The sequence below is a fragment of the Lemur catta genome, chromosome 5 (assembly GCF_020740605.2).
Source record: "Lemur catta isolate mLemCat1 chromosome 5, mLemCat1.pri, whole genome shotgun sequence".
Taxonomy (NCBI): domain Eukaryota; kingdom Metazoa; phylum Chordata; class Mammalia; order Primates; family Lemuridae; genus Lemur; species Lemur catta.
In genome coordinates this window covers 15,128,041-15,152,207 of record NC_059132.1, presented here as the reverse complement: position 1 = coordinate 15,152,207, position 24,167 = coordinate 15,128,041, and the positions used below count along the sequence as shown (strand labels likewise).

General features: G+C 48.9%; 1 protein-coding gene across 2 annotated transcripts in view; it reads right to left on the bottom strand.

The window, feature by feature from the left end:
- LCP2 (lymphocyte cytosolic protein 2) overlaps positions 1-7,819 on the bottom strand; it is a 48,598-nt gene extending 40,779 nt beyond the window's left edge. The window contains exons 1-3 of one of the 2 annotated variants that reach the window (XM_045551200.1): positions 7,606-7,819; positions 4,984-5,245; positions 752-814 (exon numbers count right to left, since the gene is read on the bottom strand). In XM_045551200.1, coding sequence (XP_045407156.1) covers positions 752-814; positions 4,984-5,061 — 141 coding nt within the window. In that variant the 5' untranslated portion in view covers positions 5,062-5,245; positions 7,606-7,819. The remainder of the gene's footprint in view (positions 1-751; positions 815-4,983; positions 5,246-7,605) is intronic. The other variant, XM_045551199.1, reaches the window with a different exon arrangement.
- Between the last annotated feature and the right edge of the window lie 16,348 nt (positions 7,820-24,167).

The window sequence follows — 24,167 nt, the reverse complement described above, 5'->3', positions numbered from 1 at the left end:
CATTTCTTTTTTAAAGAGTGAAGCAACATGCCCAGAAGGGATGGATGGGTGCCGCCAGTCAGGGTCTCTCTTAACCCGTGGAAAAGGTGTCACTTCAGGGAAAATGCTCAGACCACCCCCGCCCACATCCTGTACCTCTGTCTCCAGCATTAGAGCTGCGTCCCTTTCCCTTTCGTGGCTTAGTGCTGACTGTACACCTGCCGCTTGGTCTTAGACTGAAAGCTTTCTGAATGATAATACAGTGGAGACAGCCACGTCACAGGTACGTCTGACACAGAATCAAATATGAATTTTGGTAGTGAGAAAGAGGGAAGTAATTGAAATAAAAAGATGATGCCACCCTTTATTCCTGTCGGTGGGCATGTTCTCCGGAGTGAGAAACTGGAGGTGAGAATCATCTATTCTCCGATGGGATCATTTTTTCCCCCTCGGGCTTCTCAAAGTGTGGATGGCATTTGAATAGATCTTCCAGATTTTTTTCCCCAACTGTACTTGGATTCCTCCTTCTCCTTTAGAGTGTGTCTTGGAATCAGTGACAGACCTGAGAGGGGGTCTGAATAGGAGGGTCCAGAGAGGTGGTGAGAGAGGGGCCCTACGAAGACTCTGGAGAAGGCAGATGCTGCTCTAGGGCCCCTGGGGACAGGCACTGACATGGGCACCCCCAGGGACAGGGTAGACCAGTTGGCCCTGCAGTCACGGGGAAAAGCACAGAGCATCCTTGGGTTCAGATGTTCCACTGGCCAGAGCTTACCAAAAACCGAGCGCCGTCGATGAGGTGCTTCCTCACTGCCCTTTCACAGTCCCTGTAGTTCAGCTGCAGAGGAGAAGGTACTGTCAGCAACGACACTCGGGCTCATGCCGTTGGTTCCCCTCCCTCGCCTGCCCCAGAAGCTTAACACTTTGCGGTACTTGTGGCTAGCCAGTGCCCCCACCCTCCCCGCTCCTGGCTGACAGAGGGGCCCCGTCCCCAACTCAACCCAGCTGTCACTACCCCCTTGGGACTGGCTGAAATGGAGAGATTGCCTCGTTCTAAGGCTTTATATGCCTCCATGAAGACACTGTCTTCAAGGCATACAAAGCTCTGGCCACGTGCTCCTTAGGAAGGGAAGAGGAGCTTCAAGAAGAAAACAAATCCCACCCAGAAACAAGCCCAGTGAGTGCCGTGATGTGTTTTCGTCAATGCTTTCTTCCCAGCGTGTTTCTAAACACACTTGAGGTTATGATTTGCAGCCAATCTTGTTCTCCTGACTTTTTTCCCTTAAATTACCTAAAATGATACTCTAAGCACTGCCTAGCGTTATACAAACTTATTTTGAACATTATTCTAATGGCTTCAACATTATTTAGTTGCTTCCTTATTTTCGAACCTTTAGATTGTTTACCAAATTGCTGTTTCAACAATGATAACTAAAAACAGCTAATAATTATTGAGCACTTTCTATATGGCAGGCACTGTTCCCAAGTATTCAAATCAGTCTTAAGCCATTTAATCCTCACATTTTGCAGATGGGGAGGGAGAGGCACAGAGTCAAATAACTCGCTTAATAAGGTTCCAAGGGTGGTAGGTGACAGAGGTCACAATTGGGCTTTGGAGCAAGTCTTTAGTATCTCTATCAGGAATGTTCTTGTTTTTAATAACAGTGTTATTCACATACAGCAGTAAAATGAACAAGTGAAAGTGCAGCTCCATACATCATCCAGAACAAAATATTGAACAGCATGGATATTATTTTGCAATATTTTTTCTCCCTATTTAAGATAAATTGTTTAAGTCAAAGTCTCAGAATAAACTTATGTAGGATCCACTGGAATGAGCATTTTTAAGATCCTGGTTATTTTCCTAAACCAATCAACAATTGCATGAAGTGCCCATTTTGTCTTGTCCGCAACACCAGAAGCATTCACATTTGAAATATCTCTAAGTTCGATGTTTTGAACAGGCATATTTAATGTTAAATGTTTGCCCTTGAGGATCTGAGGTTATCCCCCAGGTGTGGGGCTCACAGTCCACGGCGGTCTTCTTTTGGGGCAAATTTAAAACCACGTTCTCATCTTATGGCCAACAAACCTAAAGAGTAAACACAACTGTTGCAACCTCTTGGCTTGGAAGGGTGGGTGGACATCACACTGAGAAAGCTGGTTTAGGGGTCGATGCTGAAAGCAAGCAGCATCTGCCGGCCCTGGTACACCCTTATCTCCATGCAGGGGGGGTAAGCAGTTCTTGGAATAGTCAACTGCCTGTAATTCATCATTTTCACAGTCATCGTTATCAGATCAATCTCCGAATTTGCAGAGTGCTGACTGCATCAGCTGGACAGAAAGCCCAGCGGACTGGGACCTAGACATCTGATTTGGCCCCAGTAAGATCTGGAACTGCGGGCCTAGAATCTATATTTTTAACAAGCACTGTAGATGACTCTTACAAGCATCCAGCTATGTATGGTAGGCACTGGTCCAGAGCGGTTACATGGCTTTATAGATGGGGCAACTGGGGCCCAGAGAGGGGAAGGAAGTGGCCTAAAGTCACACAGTAAGCTGGGATCCCAACTGAGATCAAGACATGTGGCTCTGAGCCATCACCCCTCCACTGCAGGGCCTAAGGACACTCTCCTGCCAAGTCAAAGGGAATCGGAGGGGTTGAAGAAATACAAAATGCGATCTCAGTCCTCAGGGGCTTAAGTTCCAGACACAGGCTGAGACACACATATCAGGACAATAAACGCAAACGCCCACCAGTGTGCATGGGCGTCCGTAGCTCGGGGCCAGTTAATAAAGCAAGAACAGAGGCAGATCAAACATGAACATGAATTAGGCCCCCTCTGTCTGCTGAGTGCCTCACACCATTGTTTGCTTTAATCCTCACAAGCATCCCTTTGGGTCAGTTATTGTTGGTATCTCTGCCTCACTGAAGAGGAAGCTGAGGCAAGGAGAGGTGACATAACTAAGGGAAGGCCACCAAGCTAGCAGGTGGCAGAGCCGGGATTCAAACCAAGGTGTCTGACTCCAGAGCTGGGTGGGGTGGTGTCTCTGAGGGTGGACTGACCCCAATACTTCAGAAGAAACTGTGTCTGCGGATTGGTCCTTTAAATGGCAGGTTTGGTCGCCAAGAACCGTGCCCAAATGACCCCACGGTCCATTCTCTGTGTATTTTCTCTTGGTGGGGTGGGAGGAGGTGGTCACAATCCGAAGGGTCTCTGTCTGAGTCGGGGAGGGTGCGGCTGGCACTCCCAGGATCTTGCCCTCAGCCTCCTTGTTCCTGCCCTCGATCCTTTTATGCCAGGAGCAGGAACCTGTCCCATTGCTATGGATTTGTCCCAGGCTCTGCCATCTCCAAGAAGAAAACTCTCCCTTCCTCCAACTAAGGCAGAGAGATATCTCCCTGGATCATCCCTGACCTGTAGTCCATCTCCCTGCACTGACAGGAATTGCACCATTAGGTTCTCAGTTGTTCACTGGTTGTATAAATCGCCTGGTCACGCCGGAAGATGGGGCTTGTCTGTGCCTCTCCGCCTACCTACAAGCTTTCTCTTCATGCCAATCCCTTTCTCCTCTCTTTATGGAGGTAACATGCCATCTTATTCCATCTTGGCAAATTTTACCTTGTTGCCCCAACTGATTTGGTCTACATTTAAGGAAAGTATTTAGAAACACCCTTCAAAAGCCAGTTGTGCAAAATTCTTTGCTGAAACCTAAGTTTATTATGACCTTGTAGAAGGAAAATAACAGAAATGAAATTCGCAAAACATGGCAAGTAGCAGGATCTGTGGGCTGTGCCCCTGCCCTGCCACACCCAGTTCAACATGTACACATTTTCTTCTGCAGGCTGGGGAAGAACTGTTGTGACTGTCACGACCTTGGAACTGCGCAGACTCCAGGCTCGGCTATGTGTCCTATTTCAGCCCCTTGGATCTCAGTTTCCCAGGAAAAAGAGGAACTCGAATTAGATGACTTCTCAGGTCTTAGCTTTGCAATCTCATCTTTATGGCAGTCTGGAATAGTAACTGAGTCCGATGCCAGCCTGCAGGGGTGAGGGTGTTGGAAGCTCAAACATCCCTCACAAGGCATCTTAGCCCATGGGCAGGGGTAGAGGGCTCCTAACGGAGTCATGTGGCTTGAGATCTGCCCACACAGCTGTGTAGTCCCTACTGGCAGATGACCAAGCCTGGGGATCCTTGAGCCTCTCCTCCAAGCCTGGAAGATAGGATAGCAACACTTGGGTCCCAGCTCTGCCGCAAGCCTGGCCCTGGCTCTGCCTGGCTAAGCCTACAGGGGTATACGGGCCTCAGTTTCCCTAGCTACACACTGGGGCTTGTATCAGTTTTCTGGCCTGCCTCATGAGACTCTCATAAAGTTCTAATGAGACCTTGTCCCATGTGAGAGCTTGAGGACCCTTCTCTTGTGTCATGTGCAAAGAATGCCCAAACGCCATGTCTGGCATTGCCCACCATAGCTCTCCCACCCTGCCTGTCCTTTCTCCCACCCCAGGACTCCACGTCTCCCCTTTCTAGTAAGTAGCCTTGATGTCATTGGCAGTTCTCTGCATCTTAGGGCATGGACTTTGAAGCCACACAGGCATGACCCTCACCCTGCCTCTATCACCTATAGTCTCTGGGGCTTTGGGCCGTTTAACTCCCTGGGGCTGGTTTTGCAGCTCAGCTGAGGGGACGGATGACAATATTAACCAGCCAAGACAGCGGGGAGTGTTAAGTGGCCAGTGTCTGTAGAGCACTAAATTCAGACCCCAGCACATAGTAGGCACACACTGGCGTGAGGGCTCCCCCTCCCACCTTTCTGTCCAGAACTCATTGCCGTGAAAACTCAGTGGTCTACATGGCTCTCGTTCAGCTGGTAAGATAGCCGTGGGGTTGTCAGTTCCATCACTATCTTACACACCTCGCGCGTTCTACCCCGAATCTATCTGCAAGCCTCTGCTCAGCTCACCAAGGTCAAGCCCACCAGTCCAACCAAAAAGTCAAGGCTCACCTTCTTAAAGTAGTCCGCAAGGCTATCGGGGTCCCAGCCCAGGACCTCTGAGCGAAAGGGCACATTCCTCAGCGCCATGGCTGCTCTCCAGGAGGAAGCTCACAGGCTGGGCATGGGCGCTGCACGCATAGACAGAGGACCGCAGATCCAGAGCTCGGAGGCGTCCTTGGCTCTTCCAACTCCCAGCTAACCTCTGGAACACCCTTCTTGGAGCAGACCGTCTTTTGTGCTGTAGCCAGATCCCAGAAAGCAACGGCTTCCTCTGCGAACAAATATGGTCTCTTCTCAGAAAACGACTCAGCTAGTTTCCTTTACCACTTCCTCTGCTAGCTCTAAATAAGTAAACAAGGAAGCCCAGCTCTGGGGGCTTGAGATGCAGTGAGAGCCACAGGCTTGGTAATTCCCCACTGGCCCCAGTCACTCCAGCCTAGTAGGGGGACAATGAAGGGGACTTAAACTCCAATGTGAGCCCAGGTATTTTTCCATTAAATCTCCTGGCAACCATATGTCTGCACTACATTCCTGCTCGGCTGGGTCTATGCAGACCAAAATCTGTCCTGACAATTGACCTAAAATATAGACACTTTCCCACATCAGTGAACTGCTGGCCTTTGGATGCATTTCTACCACCTTCCCCTCCCATCCCACGGTCACCATCGAAAGTTGGGATTCCATCAGCTGCCTCTTTACAGTTCACCATGAAAGCAACCTCAGCAAGGGAGCAAGTCAGGCAGCCAGGGTTGAACAGGGCACTGCACTGGGCTAACAGGGCTCAACTTGTGCTGGGACCATTTTTGTGCTGTGCAAACTTAGGCAAGGACTTAAACTCTGGGAGCCTCAGTTTCCATATCTGTAAAACGGGAAAACAGAGGAAATGCCTCATGCACATAGAAAACGTAGTTGCATTTAACTAGACAAACATTAAAAAGAAAAATTAAAAAGATGGAAATTTAATGATTGCTCTTGATGGTGTCATATATTCCATTCACTGTGTTTTCACCGTATATTCTGTTCACTATTGAGTCCACCATATATTCTAGACAAAGAGCACATTCCCTGGAGATAGGAGACGGGAATCTGCTGTTTTCTTAGTCCATTTCAGACCCATGTACTTCTCATAACTGAGCAACTTGTCAGCAGAAAGTAGGTCCAGTGTCTAAAAGCGCCTATATTTGTGCAACATGCCAATCTCTAAACACAAGTTAGCTACTTCATCTAATACTCCATGCAAGCACGTACACACACACACACACACACACACACACACACACACACACCCATCTGTTCTGGTGCTTGAGGAAAGAACTGAGCTCTCTTGCCCTTACTGCATTGGTCCTTGAGGTAGTGCCTTCCTGAAGGTTTTCAAGGACATCTTTGGCCATGCAAGTTTCCATCTTCTGCATACTCTAAGGAGCCCCTTTGTCACCAAGTATACCTGCCTTACTAGCAGTTTGTCAACTTAATGCATTTAGTTCCAGGCCCTGCACCTGAAAAGTGGGTCATAAATGCAAGCTGGTGCTAACCTGACTCAGAGGGTGCTGGGGGCATTCATCAAGGTAGCCTAGGCCAAGTGCTCCTCACAGGGCCTCGTACCTACGAGCTCTCAGTAACTGATCATGCTGTTTAAAGCTCAGACTTGCTGTTCAAAAGCTGCATCACTGGTGAAAGAGGTCACTTTGTCTTTCAACCCACCAGCATAGCAGCAAATGATAAAAAACCATTTGAAAAGAGAGGGAGAGAGAGAAATCACTTCAAAGTAGAGTAATCAAAGATGTCATGGATTTAACTGGTATTTAAGCAGAGCCCTGGAAGATGGAGTACACAGGAGGGTGATCCTGACCTGAATCAATCTCTCTCAAAATACACGACACCTGTGGAAAGGAACAGTCCAGATTATCCTTAAAAGTAGAAGCTATATATATACATTTTTTTCTTGAGACAGGGTCTTCCTCTGTCACCTGGGTAAAGTGCAGTGGCATCATCACAGCTCACTGCAGCCTCAAACTCCTGGGCTCAAGCGATCCTGCTGCCTCAGCCTCCCCAGTAACTGGGACTACAGGTGCATGCCACAACACCTGGCTAATTTTTCTATTTTTAGTAGAGACAGGAGTCTCGCTCTTGTTCAGGCTGGTCACGAACTCCTGAGCTCAAGCAATCCTCCCACCTCGGCCTCCCAGAGTGCTAGGATTACAGGTGTGAGCCACTGTGCCTGGCCAATATATATATATTTAAATGATGTTCACCCTTTTGCAGGACAAGAAAAGCCTACAGAAAAGCAGAAGTTGTACTGAAGGTATAGGTAAATATTAGACTCCTTTAGAAGAATAATCCAATAATTGTGGCCAAGAGGGACAGTCCATGGAGCTCATTTAGAAGGTAGACACAGCAGTTTAGAGACCTGGATGACAGTAATGATGACAATAAGAACCATAAGACATGCAATGCTTTGATCTCTTCCTATGTGCCGAGGAGCACCCCGAGAACTTCACACTGATCGTCTTACTTAATGGTTGGCACTATTATTATTTCTACAGAAGAGAAAACTCTGTCCCACAGAGGTGAAGCTACTTGCCCCCTCGTACTTGGCAAGTAGGTTGCACAGCCAGGTCTCCTCTGGTTTACCTGAGTTCAGAGCCCCTGTCCCTTGCCATTCGCCACCTTGAGGCTCTGAGATGTTACCTAAGTTGCCCGAGGTGGAGTCGGGATTGAAACCCAGGTCTGTCTTCCGAGCCTGTGCAGTTTCCTCCGTGTGGTCTGCCTCCCATAAAGACCAAGCAGGGCTGTCCATCTGAACAAGCCCAGAAAAGGTGACAGCGCTCGGCACAAGGCAGGCATCTGATGCCCCCTGCCCGCAGAAGCGCAGGCCTGTTCCTCAGAAGGGCAGGCGAGCAGCTGACGCAAGGGGAAGCTCGTTGCCTCAGCCTGGTGCCTTTCCTCTTCCCCAGGCCTCGGTGATTTCCCAATACCCATGAGTTTCACATCTCCTGTCCCCGGCTGGAGGGTTCCCGAAGCTCTGGGAGCAGGGCCAATGAGCCCCCAAGACAGGCTCAGGAGACCAGAAGGACCGGTGTGACCCTGTGCGGCCCAGGTCACTTGGCTCAGCCTCTGGTCCCTCACCTGTAAAATGGGGCACCTCGGGGTACAGCCATGGCAGCGGGGGTGCCGTGAGGATAGACTCCAGGGCTAGCTCAGTTTGGTTGAGAGCATAAGTCTGTTGGGCTCAAGCATGAAGCAGGGCAGAGGGTGGGATCGGGGAGGCCGCAGTGAGTGACAGCAGTGACCAACCTGCAGTGGGGAGACGCTCGTCCATCTCCCTCTCCCTCCCCAAACCAGGTAGAGAAACCCAGAACTTATAAAAAGAGAAAATTAAAAGGTTAGCAAATTAAAAGGTTAGCAGAGGCCCTCTTAGGCTTTGTGATTCGTATCTCAAGGTTAGGAAGAGGGCAAACGATCTCTGAGCACAAGGAGAACCGCATTATGCTAGTACACAGGGATAGGGCCTGTGGAATAGGAAACATAAACGCACAGCGGAGGCTGTGGACAAGACAGCAGCCCTTGCAGGGAGCGCTCGGTCAGGTTGCTAGAGCTTAGGAACAAAAAGCAGATGTGGGGGCAGCAAACTTCAACCCAGGGTGGAGGATCAACCCCCTCCCCTCCCTTACCCACAGCAGAATCGGGTGGGGAAGTAACTGCCTTTCTTCACAGGAATTCCAGAGGTGAGAAAAATACCAATTCATTGGAAGAGACTTGGAAGTTGTGGCTTCTGTGTGGGGGGTGTGGGAAGGGGTCTGGGCAGTTGCTGCTTAGGGACCAGGGAGAAGGGAAGGCAGGGACTTTACGGGTGACAATGTGTCTGCTCTGGTAGGAGAGGAACCTAAGAAGTTCGAAGGTGGGTGGGAGGAAGTGCTTCTTTGGATTGGATTTGGACAGGGGCTCTGGACCAGGGGAGAGGCACAGGTGCTGGCATGTGGCCCAGAGAGGACACTGACGTGGATGCCACCGGCAGTCAAGAGGATGCCCTGACATGCGTCCACCCAGCCTCACTGCCTCCAGCTTGTTGCAGCTCGGATGTATCACTGGAGGCTGAGATAAATCGCTGCTGGAACTTTCTGGAGGGCCTGTCTGGGTTTGCCTGTTGGGGGAACAAAGGCTGCAGTGCTCATCCCCGTAGGGAGGGGGCAGTTTTCCCGCCTTTCTTAGAGGTAGGCCATGCCAGCACTGTCCCCTCCGTGTCTGGGGTCCTTCTGGGTGGCACACTGCTCTGCCCACACGGGGGGTCCCAACTGCCTCCTACACAGGGCCCGTGCGACCCCACAGTAGCCCTTCTCCGGAGCACACTCCGCTCTGTTGTGACAGCCACCGAGGCCCCCAGCCCCCCAGCCCAGACACGGGTCTCACCTCCCCCCACCCCATCCTGGGATATCGCGGGAGGAAAACATGAACCAGCCGCTCTGTGAGAGGCGACAGGGGAGCAATATTTTCCACTTCCTCACAGCCAACAATTTCATTCTTTAAAAAAAACTGTTTCATCCCCCTGTCTCTGTCTCCCTCGCCCTGCCGTTGTCCGAAGGTGGGCGGAGGAAGCGCTTATTTGGACTTCCTGCCACCCTCCCCCGGCACCTGCCCTATTTCTGACTCGGGCCTGAACCCCGAGAGCTCGAAAGGGAAACTCCCAGGGCGCGGCTCGGGCAGAGGGCAGGAGGGGGACGCAGGCTTCCCCGACGACCACCTTGCACCTCGCTCCTCAGGCAGGCGGGATGAGGGCAGAGTTGGGGGTCGGGGACAAGAAAATCAAGGCAATCTTCCCCCAGCCAGGGAAGGCAAATGTGACCCATCCAGGGGCTCCCACCAGCAGAGCAGTGGGCCCTGGAAGTACTCACTTGTCCCCGAGACAAAGTGCAGATTTGCCTCTTAGGAGGACAGAAGGGGTTAGAGGTTAGGGGTAGGTTTGGGAGGAGTGGATGCAGCCAGAAGGCATGGAATTTGTCTACCATCACCTCCAGGGGGCTTCAAGCCTTGGCGAGAGGAAAGAGTAGGTCCTCAAGTGACCCACATAACTGCTCTTTGTGAAAGGGGGAGGGTTATACGTACTCATTTTACACATTGAAGAAGAGGCTGCCAGAGACCACATGCTTGTCCAAGGCCTCATAGCTAATCAGAGGTAGAATGTGGGATTTGAAACCGGATCTGTCTGATGCTAAGAGTCTTTCCACTGAAAGAAGTAGTTTCCAAGGACAGAAATTTTACTAGGTGGAGCATCAATATTTTCCTAGAACAGGTCTTGCCAAACATATTCAGTAGGCTGTGAACGACTGGATATTTTGTCTCCCACTTCTCTTAAAATGATGATCTTTGGTTTGCATACATTTTTCTCTAATTAAAAAGAAACAAGCTTAGCAATCTAAGGCTGTGGTAGTGGTGTGGGTTCACTGAGTCCCTCAGTCATACCCTGCAAGGAAGGAGACACCTGCTCAGGGCTGCCGGGCTCGGCTGGATCAGGCTGAGCTGCAGGTGGGAGGTGGGGGTGGTGGAGGAGGAGAGTGAAATAAGGGAGGAAGGTGACTCCCAGCCTCCATTCATTCCAGCCTGGGCCCCTGAAGAGGCCTGTGTTGCTTCTACTGTAGAGACGTTGGAGCAGCCGGCCTCTCCGTGTTCCAAGCCAGGTTCTTGAGACTATTCTTTTGAATATGTGAATGCCCCTGGATCCTTCTAGTAAGTTACATTCGTGCTCAGGTTGGACAGAGTTGGATTCTGTTGCTTGCAACCAAAAACCCCTGACTCTCTCAGATACATAGACCGTTGCTCTTTAATTTATCCAAACACTGTCGGGGGGGAAGAGGAGGTAGCCTGGAGTGATGAAGAGAGCCGTGGGCTGGGAGGTGGGAGGCCCCAGGCTTGGATCCTAATCAGGCAGCGCCATCAACTGGATGTCTGCCCTTGAGCCCTCTTTAAGTTTCCTCCTCTTTAAAAGGGGCTGATAAAACATCACGTCCTTCTTGGTGCTTTTGCTGATAAATGAGTTGTTTGTGTTACAAGTCTGTCCTGTGTCTGGGGTATCATGGCGATGCTACAGGTACATTTCCTTCCCCCAGACAATTTCTAGAGCTTCCTTTCAGTGCAAACATTCTCTGATCCTCTCAGTAGCTGACTAATTTCTGTCCACCTCTCTCTGGCGACAGAAACAAAGGAAATACAAGCTGATGTCAAGGAGCTGCTCTGTTTTCACAGAGTGTCACTGGAGGGTGACCATACGTGTGATCTGCCAAACCAGGACTTTTTCGGAAGTGGAGGAAGCACTGTTTGTAATTTGCTGGGACAGCAGGCAGACTTTGAGGCCACCCCTGGCAAATGACAGAGGAACCCCAATCACATAGTTCTCATCTCATTATCCTGATGTCTCATCTGCCCCACCTACGCGGAATTCCTGGTCCTCACTTGTTCTGGTAAATGGTGAATCTATCTGCGTTTATCAAGAAACCAAATCCTGTTTGCCGCAGGCAGAAACCCCAGATGTAACTCACTGGGGCTACATTGAGCCTGTGCCTGCCGCGTGTGCCCCCTGAGCTCCATGGCTGCGAGTGCCCAGCTGTCCAACGAGGCCTCTTCCGAGCATGGCCTCCTCCTGCCCTTGCTGGGACCAGGGGTCCATCTTCCCTTTAGAACGGGGAGACTGCACAGGCTCCCAGCTCTACACTGAATGTGTGACCAGCCACAACCGTGCCAGATTTTCACAAACTTCCCTCTTTCCAACCGCCTCCCACCACCATTGTTCCTTCTGTCTACTGCAGAGTTTCAGGCCCTCACAAGGGTCTTGTGCTCCCTGACTGCCAGGGTTGTGATTTAGGAAGTCTCACCCTGGCCACTGACGGCCAGAATTTCCCCAAACTGCAGCATCCTCGGACGGGGGGCCCTTTCTTTCTGTTTGAGGGGCTCCGTATGTGAAGCTGGGGTCTCAGAGGGACTCAAGACCACGCTGGGGATTTGGCAGAATGATCCTCCTGCTCCAGCTCTTCTTCCTAAGGCCAATGCTTCAAAAGTTTAAAATCACAGATAATTCTGTCTTTCTGAAGTCAAAACCTGTAGGACTCGAATAATGTGTTTGAATCCCAATTCTGTCACATTCCAGCTGTGTGACCTTGGGCAACTTACTTCTCTGTGCCACCATTTCCACGGGGGTGGGAAAAGCTGAATAGCTGCGTGGGCCTCACTGGATGTTTGTGAGGATTCGGTGCAATAGAAGTGGAAGCACAGAGTGCACCTCCTGCCACCCCGTAGCCGGTGTCCTTGCCGGCAGTTTTCACCATTCTGAACTCATCTGACCCATTCACCCCTCCCAGTCCACAGTGGCAGTTGCTCCCCGTTGTCGTTCAATCCTGGATTATAGATAACACTGAGCTCCCCTCTCCCGTATCACCTGTGGGTGAGGACCAGTTAGTTGCACACACTGCTCTGTGATATTTCCAATGTAAACAGATAGCAGAAGTGGTAGAGTTGGGCTTTCCTAATAATTAAAAAGAGGCACTGCAGGCTCGAAAGCTGATAAGAGCAGGGGGAAATGCAAGTGCATGACGCAAGCCCAGTGGGAAGGACAGCCACCCAGCGCAAGGCTTAATGGCACCCTACTCCGGGCATGAGCGCCAGGGAGTAATTGGGCAGGGCGGGGCTCAGCTCAAGCCCATTGCTGCCACATTGCAGCAGGGCACACTGGGGCAAGAACGTGGCTCTGCGTTATCAGATCTTACTTCAAGGAAAGCTAGAAAAGTATATTTTATGTAAAAAAAGAAAAATCAAAAAGAAAATGTGGTCACCCGTAGTAGGCAGATGTTCACACCCTAATCCTGGAATCTATGAACATTTTAGGTTGTGCGGCAAAGGGGATTTACGGTTGCTACCAGCTGGCCTTAAAGTAGGCAGGTTAGCTGGAATATGTGGGTGGGCCCAGTGTAATCAGAAGTGTCCTTAAGAGTGGAAGATGGGTGGGAGAAGGAAGAAGGAAAGGGACAAGTGACTGTGGGAGAAAGGCACAGAGACGCAGCACTGCTGGTGTCGAAGGGAGGAAGGGAACCACAGCCACGGAATCTGGGAAAGCAAGGAAAGGGAGCCCCTCCTAGAACCTTGAGCAAGGAAGGAACACAGCCCTTTAGATGTTTGACCTCCAGAACCATAAGGTAATAAATTTATGTTGTTTTAAAGTCACTAAGTTTGTGGAATTTGTTATTATAGCAGCAGCAATAGAAAACTAATACAACAACTACCTTTAAAAAAAAAAGGGCAAACAAACCACATCTGTTGGCTGTACAGCCACTGTAAGCCACTTTCAGTTGAGAATTACTGAATGACGTGCACTTTTTTAAGCCGGAAGGACTTGGAAATCAGCACCATGGACCCCATGACCTCAGCTGTGGGGAGGGCCACGACCACACGGCTGTGACTCCGGAGGGAAGGCTGAGTCTCAGAATGTCCTCACAGTGTTCCCCAGGCGTCTAGGGAAGGCAAATGGAGGAGAAGTAATGTTGGTAAGTCCCTGCCCATGTGTAGCTCGTGTCATATGCCTTTGGGCCTTATGTAAACACAACTGTACGTGGCTGGGATGAGAAAGAAATAGCAACTTAAGTGGTGCCATTTTGCCTACTGTTCGATTCAAGAAGTGAAGGAATGACCCAGGTAAGCTCAAAATGGCCAACCAGCTGTAGGTGTTATCTTCAGACTTAAACCTTGTCCAAGAGGAGACTCCCTTCCAGACATGGGGCATTGTGCTGGTGCCTTTACCCATCACTGCTGTCAACTCTGTGGCCTGCTTCCAAGATGGATGTCCCTGTTTGGCATGCCAGCTGCATTTCCTTTTCTTCCTTCCTTCCTTCCTTCCTTCCTTCCTTCCTTCCTTCCTTCCTTCCTTCCTTCCTTCCCTCCTTTCTTTCTTTCGTTTTTTTGCACATGTAATTTCAGAAGCATCATCAGTTTCCCCAGAAAGCTCTGTGCTGAATGAGAGCATGGATAAGTATATCTTCATTGAGCATTACCTATGTCAATGGTTTTTTGGGCCCTGGGTCCTGGACTGCTCTACACACGAAGGATGCCCCTCAAGACTGTGGCATGTCTGAAGTTAGCAGGGTGTGGTGGCGTGCCCCTGTAGTCCTGGCTACTTGGGAGGCTCAAGTGGGAGCATCACTAGAGGCCAGAAGTTCGAGGCTACAGTGGGCTGTGATCACATCACTGCACTCCAGCCTGAGCAACAGAGCAAGACCCTGTCTCTAAAAAAAGGAAAAGAAAAAAAAAATACTGTGGCATGTATAGAGTTGAACCTCTGGGAAATGGAATCAGAGACTTTTCAGCATGGAGTGACAAGGGGCCTTAAAGGGATGTGGCCCTAAAGTGGCATGGGTATCTTTTAGCTGTGGGTGTTCTGTTTGGATAGCAATGCTCCTCACTGTCCCCACTCCCCCAAAATGACTTTGAAAGCATTGAGCTGGAGCATGTTCTCCTCCGTCGTCCACAGCCCTCAATCCTCCCAGGATCTTCAGCCACAGAAGCCCCACCATTCAACTATGGTCCCTGCCAAGCCCGGGACCAGTTTGTGACAGTGTATCTTTATCCAAGTCCCACATTTAATTCAACAAATACTTACTGAGCACCTTCTATGTGCCACAGGATGTAACGGGGATTCAGGAGTGAACAGAGAGTCATCAGTCTTACAGAGCCTAATAATGGTGACAATGGTAAGGGTGAGGGTGAGGGTGATAATTAAGAAGCACGGAGCAGTTCAATCCCTGTGCCTCAGGTAGACATTAACACAGGAGCAAGGAAGAGGTGCACTGCCATTTTGGGCAGTGCAAACAGAACTTTCCATCATCGCTGGCAATTCTACTGGGCAGCCCTGGCCTAGGGTGTTGTGGTCAATAATGAAACTCCGGAACTTGAATCTTGCTCTAACACTCACCGGGTGGGAGACCTCGAGCAGATTCCTTAACCTGTCTGCTCTCTGTATCTCGGGTTATTGATCTACCAAATGTGGGTAATAATGACGCCATCCTCCAGGGGTTTTGGAGAAGGTAAATTAATTCTAAGCTGTTTAGAACAGTGTCCAGCACACAGAAAACATTTCATCCTTCACTGCTGCTGTGACAAATACATAAAGTGATGGGAGGTGGTGATAAATGCTATGAGGAAAAGTAAAGCCAGGTGAGGGGACAGAGGGTGACAAGGTCTTGCTTAGATAGGACGGTCAAGGACGTCCTCCCGAGGGGGTGGCATCCAGATGGAGTCCGGAAGCCAGACTTATGGATAACTGGGGGAAGGACATCCAGGCAGAGGCCGAGAGCAACGGCTCGAGGCCGGGGCTTGCTTGGCGTGTCCCAGGGACAGCAGAGAGGCCAGTGTAGCTGGAAAGGAGTGAGCCAGGAAGGAAGAAGAGAGAGATGGGCTTGGGAGATACTGGAGGACCATAGTGAGGACTTCGGCATTTGCATGGTGGGAGTACGGTAGGAGCACCTGGTGGGTCTTAAGCAGGGAAGCGGTGAGGTGTGACTTACATTGTAAAGAGTCACCTTGCCGGGCATGTGTGGCTAGAAGGCCACGGCACTGGGGGTGGAGGGCGGGGGGCCTGAGTGGAGGTCCTCCTGGCTCCCTCCCTCACCTCCGTAGGTCTCCACCCAGAGGTCACCCTTTCAGAAAAGGCTCCCCGTCCTCCTGCCCTGCTTTATTTTTCCTCTTTATCATAAACTGATACACAACCTATTTTACTGATTTGGCTTACTGTGGGCATGAGGGCTAGGGCATGATTTTTGTCAGCTTTGTGTGTTGCTGAATCGCTACAGCAGTCCCTGTCACAAACCGGGTGCTCGAGAATGAATGAAGGTATAGAGAAGGCGGGATTCAGGCGGTAAATGAGAACGCTGAGGCCCAGAGCGGGTGTCACCGGCCTAACACTGCAGCAGCTGGTGGCAGAGCCCGTCCTGGGACCCAGGCGTCCCCGCCTCTCTCCACTTCGTGTAAGTTCCTTCATTCTCAGAGCTCTCAGCGAGCATGTTCCTCTGTGCTCAGTTGGCACCTTTCCCTGGAACCAGCTGTGTCTCCACTGCCTTCCGCATTTTCTCAGAACGGTTTTTCTGCTTGTCTGAACTCTCTCCTCCTCCACGGGCCCAGCCCCACTGCAACGTCCAGGGAGTTTTCTGCACCATGTGAAAGGAGAGGAACGGGAAGCAGATGCCCAGGCTGGCTTCTCGTTGGCAGTCTGCGCAGTAGGGTGCAGGGGGCAGGGGGTGGCAGCTAAGCTCAGCCTCCTGCCCCCAAACACAGGTGCAATGGCGGGCCGTGCAGTGTGCTCTGGTACCTGCCCAGGGATTGCCCCGGGAAACCTCACCAAATCTGCCCTCAAGAGCAGGGCAACCCAGGAGCTCAGGCTGCCCTCCCCTCTGTGCGGTGGCCTGGGGGTCCTTAGAGCTGGCCGTCCATCGTACCCTCCTCCTCCCCTTCATGATCAGCAAAGACAGCGAGCTCCTCCAACCCGCCTGCTGCCCGTTCTGGGCTCTCACTCCATCCTGCCTCTGGTGTGCCAGCAGAATTCTCCTCCTCATTCTTTGCATTAATAATAATGACAAAATGAAGTGGCTACCTTTCAGAATAGCTACCTTTTATTTCATATCAGGCGCTTCGCAAACCCACAGTCCTGCATCTCCCATTTCACGAGCAGGACACTGGGCTTAAAGGTTACCCCGTGGGTGGAGTTGGGCTCAATCCTGGGGTCTGTCTGTGTCAGTTCTGGAGCGTGTTGTCTTTTCTCCAAACACAGTCATCGTTCCCTCATTCATTCGTTCAGCACTTTTTTCATTGAGCCATACTCTGTACCAAAACGGTTCTAAGCACTGGGTTATGGTGAGGAACCGGCAGACAAGGCTCTGCTCTCAAAGAACTAATTCCACGCACGCAGTGGGAGAAAAAAACAAGGAACAAGAAATGAGCACACCGGGCAGGTAATGTTGGATGGGATAACAGTTCTGCTCACCTGGAAACAAGCTAGTGTGACAGGGGAGCACGGCTGTGGGGCCTTCCCGATTGGCTGGTCAGGAAAGGTGACTTTATGCTGGGCGGAGCAGGTGCCAAACAGGGCTGGAGGGAGACTCTCCCCTCGAAGGTGGGGTCCAGGCCAGGGAGGAGCCAGGGACTGAGGCAGCGGGGAGGGAGTGCCGGGAGGGTGGGCAGTGCATGGCTTGCCGCGGAGAGAGTCCCAGAGTGGTGCAGAGTCTTGAACCACTAACCGTGTAGGGGCGTCTTCACTCATCTCCAGCCTTCTGTGTTAAGTCATCCTCTGTTGTGTTTAATGTCAAGCAACTCTTTGATCGTTGTCCCTTTTTTCCCCTCTATGTCTGGTTGGGTCCCCTATCAAGTGTGTCTCCCGAGGAGGCTTAAAGAACCATCATGGCAGAAAGAGCAGCAGTAATGTCCTGGAGCTTCGCCCGGGGACCTTGCCGGGCTGCACGTCCCTCTCACCCTCTGCTGCTCCCTGGGCTGCCGGCCGCCCCCCTCCCGCTCCCCACCTCTGCCCTCCGCCTCACACCTAGATTCCCCTTCTCTGCTCTGCCCAGCCCCCTTCAGATGGCAGGCTTGGGCAGCCCTGATGCCTGGCTTTGGGTTTGGTTACCCTCCCTCCCCTGGGCTCACGGATCCCTCCTGGCTCTTCCCAGCTCCTGCCTGGTCACCTGACCAGGGCTCTGGGGCCCCAGGACCAGACTCAGCAGAATCACCCTGATTCATGAGCCATGGGTGGTAGATTGAGAACAGGCATCTTCCAGCATTATCGAGTCCCTTCTACGAGAACGTGCAAATGGCTCCTCCCTGATTCTTTTCCTTCTCAATGCTGAGCATCACGTCCTTTGGAAAACTTTCCTGAACCTCCACATGTGGACGAAGGGCCCTGCTAAGTGCTTCAGGGGTATGCTTCACTCACCCCTCATACATGGCCCTCTGGCCGCACATCCCACACTAGAGTATGGTCACCGTGAGGGCAGGTCAGCATAGTCTCTCTCTGGCTAACAGGGTGCCTGGCACAGACGGATGAATGAGCCTCACAGCTGGGTGGGTTGAGGCTCGAACTGGCCCCACTGGGAGGCTGCTGCTGTGCTTCTGCACAAACTATTATACAATGTTCCTGTTCTGAAAAGAGAACACATGCTCATTTCCATTTCTGACTATCTGGGGTGTGGGGATCCTTCCAGATTTGGTGACTCTTCAACTTCCTCTTTGGTTTCCCCTAAGAAGTGACTGGGGGGTCTGTAGGTGCATCAGGGGTTGGAGAATCAGAAGCACGTTGTGTTGAGAGCAGCCGACGACTGCTCAGTGACAAGCAGGGAAACCAGACTTCCTGTGACATAACTGAGCATGGCATGGGGATTTCTGCATTTCCAGGAAGACTCTGAAACCCCTGTTTAGAACGTAGCAAGTCTGTGTGACATAGTGGCACCGTCTAGGGCTCTGAACCAAGTAGCAGACAGAGGTCTGCGAGACAGCCGGAGGAGGCGGGCAGGGGGAGATGGCTTCACATAGATGCACCATCCAAATCCCCTTAAGTTGTCTGCAACCCTTAGGTCTTATTTTGTTTGAACAAAGTTTTGTCTGTTTTATAATCTATAAAAATAAAACAGAGTCATCGTAGAAACATAAAAATGAATAAACTGCAGGCAAGAAAAAAGTAATAAAAATTAAACACTTAAAATGCTGGTATTTCCTTTTTTAAAAAAATATCTTTCTCGCTGTCAAAATGAGATGCATGCTTCATAGAATTCTCTATAACCTATGATAAAATAAAACTTCAGACAAATTAAACTTCACAGAGTCTATTTAAGCGAAGAATGAGTCAGGAATCCACAACACTCAGAGCCAGAAGAGGTTCAGAGAGCCAGGCAGCGTAAGCAGCGAGGTTTATAGGCTGAACATGGAGGCAACGCAGAGAAATCACCTGGTCAGCTGCAGCTAGGCATCTGCCTCACCTGGGCATTGTGATGCGTTAGCTGCTGTGATTGGCTGAAGCTTGGCTGATGTCATTGGCTGAAACCAGTTATTTGTTACAAAAATATGTACTGGAGGGGGTAAGGGCCATATACATAACCTAAACTTTTGTACCCCCATAATATGCTGAAATAAAAATATATATATATAAAAAAATATGTACTCCTAAGTCAGGTTTTAGGTTGCTTACCTACTAAATTAGGGGGCAGTTTGTTATGTAGGGACTCGAAGTACCAAGGTAACCACAGCCTAATGTCCTCCTGCTTATTTAACACCTCTTTGTGGGTTTTTTGTTTGTTTTCATGCAGGCAACGCATTGTGAACAGTTTTACCCGTGGTTGAATGTCATCCCAAAGCAGTTTGGTAAATGGCTGCTGAGTGCCATGTGGTGTGTAGGTACTAGAATTTATTTCAATAATTCCCTATGGTTGGATATTTAGACTGATTCCAAATTTCATTATGATAACCCAGAAATGAGCATTCTTTTTAGGTAAGCTGCCGCACAGCCATGATTACTTCCATAGGATTAAATTGTTAGATGTCGACTTGCTCGGTCAAAGATGTGGACTTTTATAATTTTGCTACATCTTACTCTACTGCTCTCTACAGAGACAGTTTCCATTTTGGCTCCTGCCAGTTGGGCATGAGGGAGGGTGTTGTAATTTTGTGGGATTCCCTCCTGTCACGGCTGCCTTTGGTTTCCACTTAACCTGTTTTCACTGGGATGAGGGCTGGTGGGCCATGCAGCTGGCTCCAGTCCCCACCTGGGAAAAGCCCCAGAGAAACCTCAATAAATCCGGCTCATGCCAGGGACGGCCAGTGTGAATATCAGTAGAGCAGGACAATAAGTGATTAATACAATGCCGCGACAGTCTTATTAAACGTAGCTTGGACATTAATTGACTGTGGGATCACACAGACCTGGGTTTGAATCCTAACCTTGACTTGCACAAGATCTCTCTGAGCCTCGGTTTTCTCAGCTATGAAGTGGAATAATAATATCACATCCTGATGGGGTTTATTGGGAGTTAAATGGAATCAGGCATGCAAAACCCATAATATAGGGTGGGTACCCAATGGGTACACGTTACCTAGAACTGTTATAATTAGGCACAATAATTTGAGCCAATGTCCCAAACTATTTAGTTAAGGCCCTTAAGAGACCTGTTAAAGTGCTAAGAATGATTTCTAACTAGTGTAACAACTGTTCTCATGGGAAGAGATGCCCATATAAGTTAATTTCCTTAAATGCTTACTGTATTCTATGTTTAATAGTTTAGTGTTTCTTAACATTCCCTGTGGAATTTTATTTGGCTTAACAGGCACTATTTTCACAGAGCTGTCCTAGCAAGACTTTTCCATGGCAAGGGAAGGCAAACCCAGGTCTCACCGAGACCCCCCGGCTCAGATCTCAGGGTGGGTCTGTACCATTGGCAAGCTCTTTAGATAATTCTTATAGCTGGTGGGGCCTCAGACTGCACACTGGCACTGGAAATGCTGGAAGGTTACCACAAATTGGATATTTGGGGATTCTAGGAAAAAGGATGACATTTTTGTTTCGTTCCCTTAAAAACACTAACCACAGCATCATTTCTGCCATATCCAGAAGGGAACATGGCCTTAGGTCTTTCAACAAGGTTAACCTTCAGTTTTAAGCTGTCTGCTGTGAGCTGCGACTTTATATTTTTCTTTCTACTCTAGACCTGCCCCTCAGGGGGCCTTGAAGTCCAGTTTTTGGTTCACGGTGTTGTCAGGGCCACATAGCCCAGAATTGTACTTCCTTCCCTAAGGACACATTTATTCTGGTGGCTGAGCTGTTTTCCATTTAAATGTCCTTTGACAATAAAAGTGCTGCCTCCGACAGCAGGCGGAGGAGGCTGGCTTTGTCTGCAGAGGCCGAGTGTTCAGGACTGTCAGCTTGGTCTGGAAGAGGGAGCTTTTAAAGGGCAGCTCTAGGCTGGCTCTTTCGAGTCCTCCTAGGAAGGTAACTCCTATTTCACTGTATGTTATTTTAAGTTAGAGCTCCCCTTCAAGACATCCACATGTCTTCCCAGTTCATGGCATTAATTATGGGGGTACCAGGCGCTTTATCAAGCCCTTCATACAAATTATTTCAGATTCTCAAAGCAACCTGGAAAGTCAGCACAGGGGCTGAGTGCTGCCTTCGGCTGTCGGGCATCACTCCTCTTCTTCCTCTCAGCGCCTTATGAGAGTGGCAAGTGAGCATTTCCCCCATCCCTTCCCTCTGTCGACCTGGCCCTCCAGACACCGTCCTGGGACATTGAGCCCTGAACACGGGGCTTGGCTGGAACTTCTGGAGCACCTACCGCTGTATATCACCTGTCTCCTGCGCTGGAGCCTGCTGTGTGGCTCCTGCAGCCTGGCCCTCTGACGTCCTATGGCTGCCACCCATTTTCCACCTTCCAAACCTGCTCAGATGCCCATCAACTCTGTGAGCCCCCTGCCCTCACAAGTGTTCAATACATTCCATTTGTTGTTTGAGGGAAGGGTTCTTTCTGCTGCTTATAACCAAGAGTCTGGTCTGATCGCTAGGGATTACTGACCCCAGCATACAGATAAGGAAGTTTGGCTGTGGGTTAGAGCTTTGGAGCAGAAACCTCCTCTCCTAGAGAACTCAAGTATCCGGGAATACTCTATCCAGGCTGGACTGGGCTGGATCTGGAGCCCTGGTATTCAAAAAAAGATTATTACTCTTTGGTTTGGTTTCCTCACTGAGGCCTACACGCCAGTTTATTTCCTGAGTTGCATTCCACATGGCCAAATCCAGGTCAGCACAGAACAGCAGCTTGTTACTGAGTACAGTCCACCGGGGTGACACACAAGGTGATTTGAGTTAGAACACAGACGAATACACGTGTTTTACAAATGTAAGTTTGTGTACGCCCCCCCCACACACATTGCTGTGCATGAGAAAACTACAATAAGCTCATCTAACTCATGATTTCATGTGATTTATTGCTCAGAAAGAGGAAAAGGTTTTTTAAAGTTAAAAAAATAAATTCAATTAATATAATAAATAAATGAAAGTAACTATGGTTAATCTCAGGAAAGGCAAAAACCATGATGGTGATACATGAAGGTCTGAAACCGAAGTTTCCAGAAAAGTGGGAAGTACCTCAGAGGAGTCTCAGGCCAGATTCATCAAAATTTTAAAAGCAATTTTCTCTATGGAATACACCTGTAAGAGAATGAAAATACAAGCTATTGGGATAAAATATTTGCAAATTACATATCAGAATATATCCAGACAGTGCCAGTAGTAATCCCAAAAGACAATCCCAAATGCCATAATCCTGAAAGTTGAAATCCTGAAAGATCAAAATCCCTAATGTTTAAAATCCTGAAATGTTAAAATCCTGAATGCTGAAAATCTGAAAGCCAAATTCTGGGAAAGGGATTAGTGTATTTTCTCTTGTATGCAGGGTGGTTGCATCATGTTTGTTGCATCATGCTAGGCGGAACTATTACCTTGTCTTTGTCTTTATTTGGAAATTAAGTATGGTTTAAGGAGATGCATATGGGTGTCAAGTTGACAAGGAGTGGACTTGTGGACTTAATTTTAAGTGTCAATATGACTGGATTAAGGAATACCTAGAAACCTGGTAAAGCATTATTTTGGGTGTGTATGTGAGGGTGTTTCCAGAGATTAGTGTGTGAGTCTCAGTGGACAAAGTGGAGAAGATCTGCCCTTGATGTTAGTGGGCACCATTCAATTGTCTGGGGGCCTAGAGAGGAAAAATACAGAAGGTAACAGACTTTTCTTTTGCTACCTTGGACATCAGAACTCCAGGCTTGCCAGCATTTGGACTCTAGGACTCACACTAGCAGCCCTCTGGGTCCTGAGGCTTTTGACCTTAGACTAAGAGTTACATCATCTGCTTTTCTAGTTCTGAGGCCTTTGGACTTGGACTGAACCACTCTACTGGCCTCCCAGGGTCTCCAGCTTGCAGACATCCTGGCACGGGCCTTCTCAGCCACCATAACTGCATGTGCCAATTCCTCCAGTAAATCCCCTCTCATGTATCTACCTACATAAGCTTTTAGTTTTGTCTCTCTGAAGAACACTGATACAGATTTGGTACTGGGGAAGCCAAATATCATTCCTTCTTTCTGTGTTCCTCACAAGTAATGGAAGCGATCTGTGAAATTGTTTCCTTGCAAAAAGCTGTGATAAGTTAAGCGTATGAGGCTACTTAATGGTGAAAGATAAAAGTTTAAAAGCTAATTACTACTGGTGCTTGCGAAAGCAGAAAAATCACTTAATTGCAAATGGCCAAACAACAACCAGACTTTCAAACGGACAGCACATGCTTACAAAATGTGCAGACCACAGCCACTCTCCAAATACAAGTGCAGTATTTCAAAGATCACAGAAGAAGTGAAAACACAATTAAAAATACAAGAATTCGCCCTGCCAAATTATCCAATCACAGATGATTTCTGCCCCATTATACATAGTACCAATTCGCTATGTTATGGATTTCATTATTGCATTATTTTCTATACAGGTGGCATAAATTATGTAAAGACTTTTAGAAGTTCTAGTTTGCTTTATGCATTTTTTGCAGATGTGGCTCCATGTAAGTGCCTTATCACAATGCCGACTTTGTGTGTGAGCTTTGTGCGTGTACTTAAAAACACTGAAACTTCCTCAATAAATGAAGAGATGTCTTTTTTGTACATATGCATTTGTGAAAAATAAAATTTCTTGAGATGTTGGCTTTTGGGTGATGACCCATTATGGTTTTTGATTAATCTCATCAAAAGACTGAGGTCCTCTAAAATGATATTTGAGATGACCACAGTTATAAACCTGGACACTCACATTTACCAACCATAGTGATGCGTGTTTACACATTCACTTTTTGACCTATTTCCTTATGAGTATGGCTCATCTGCTCATAACTGTTATGCCTGTGTGACTGTGGTTAGTATACCTGAGTGTTTATCCTTGCAAAAAGATGTACATTATTGCCTATTTTATTGTGTAAAGTGGCCTATGAAGTATCCTTATAAAGTGGCCAAAGTGTGATATTTTTATATTTCTTTAATAAATCCTCTTTTAAAAATGCAAATAAATATATTTTAAAGAATTTTTAAAATTATTTTTTCCAGAATTATATTTTCAGGATTTATATCTTTTGGGATTGTGATTTTCAGGA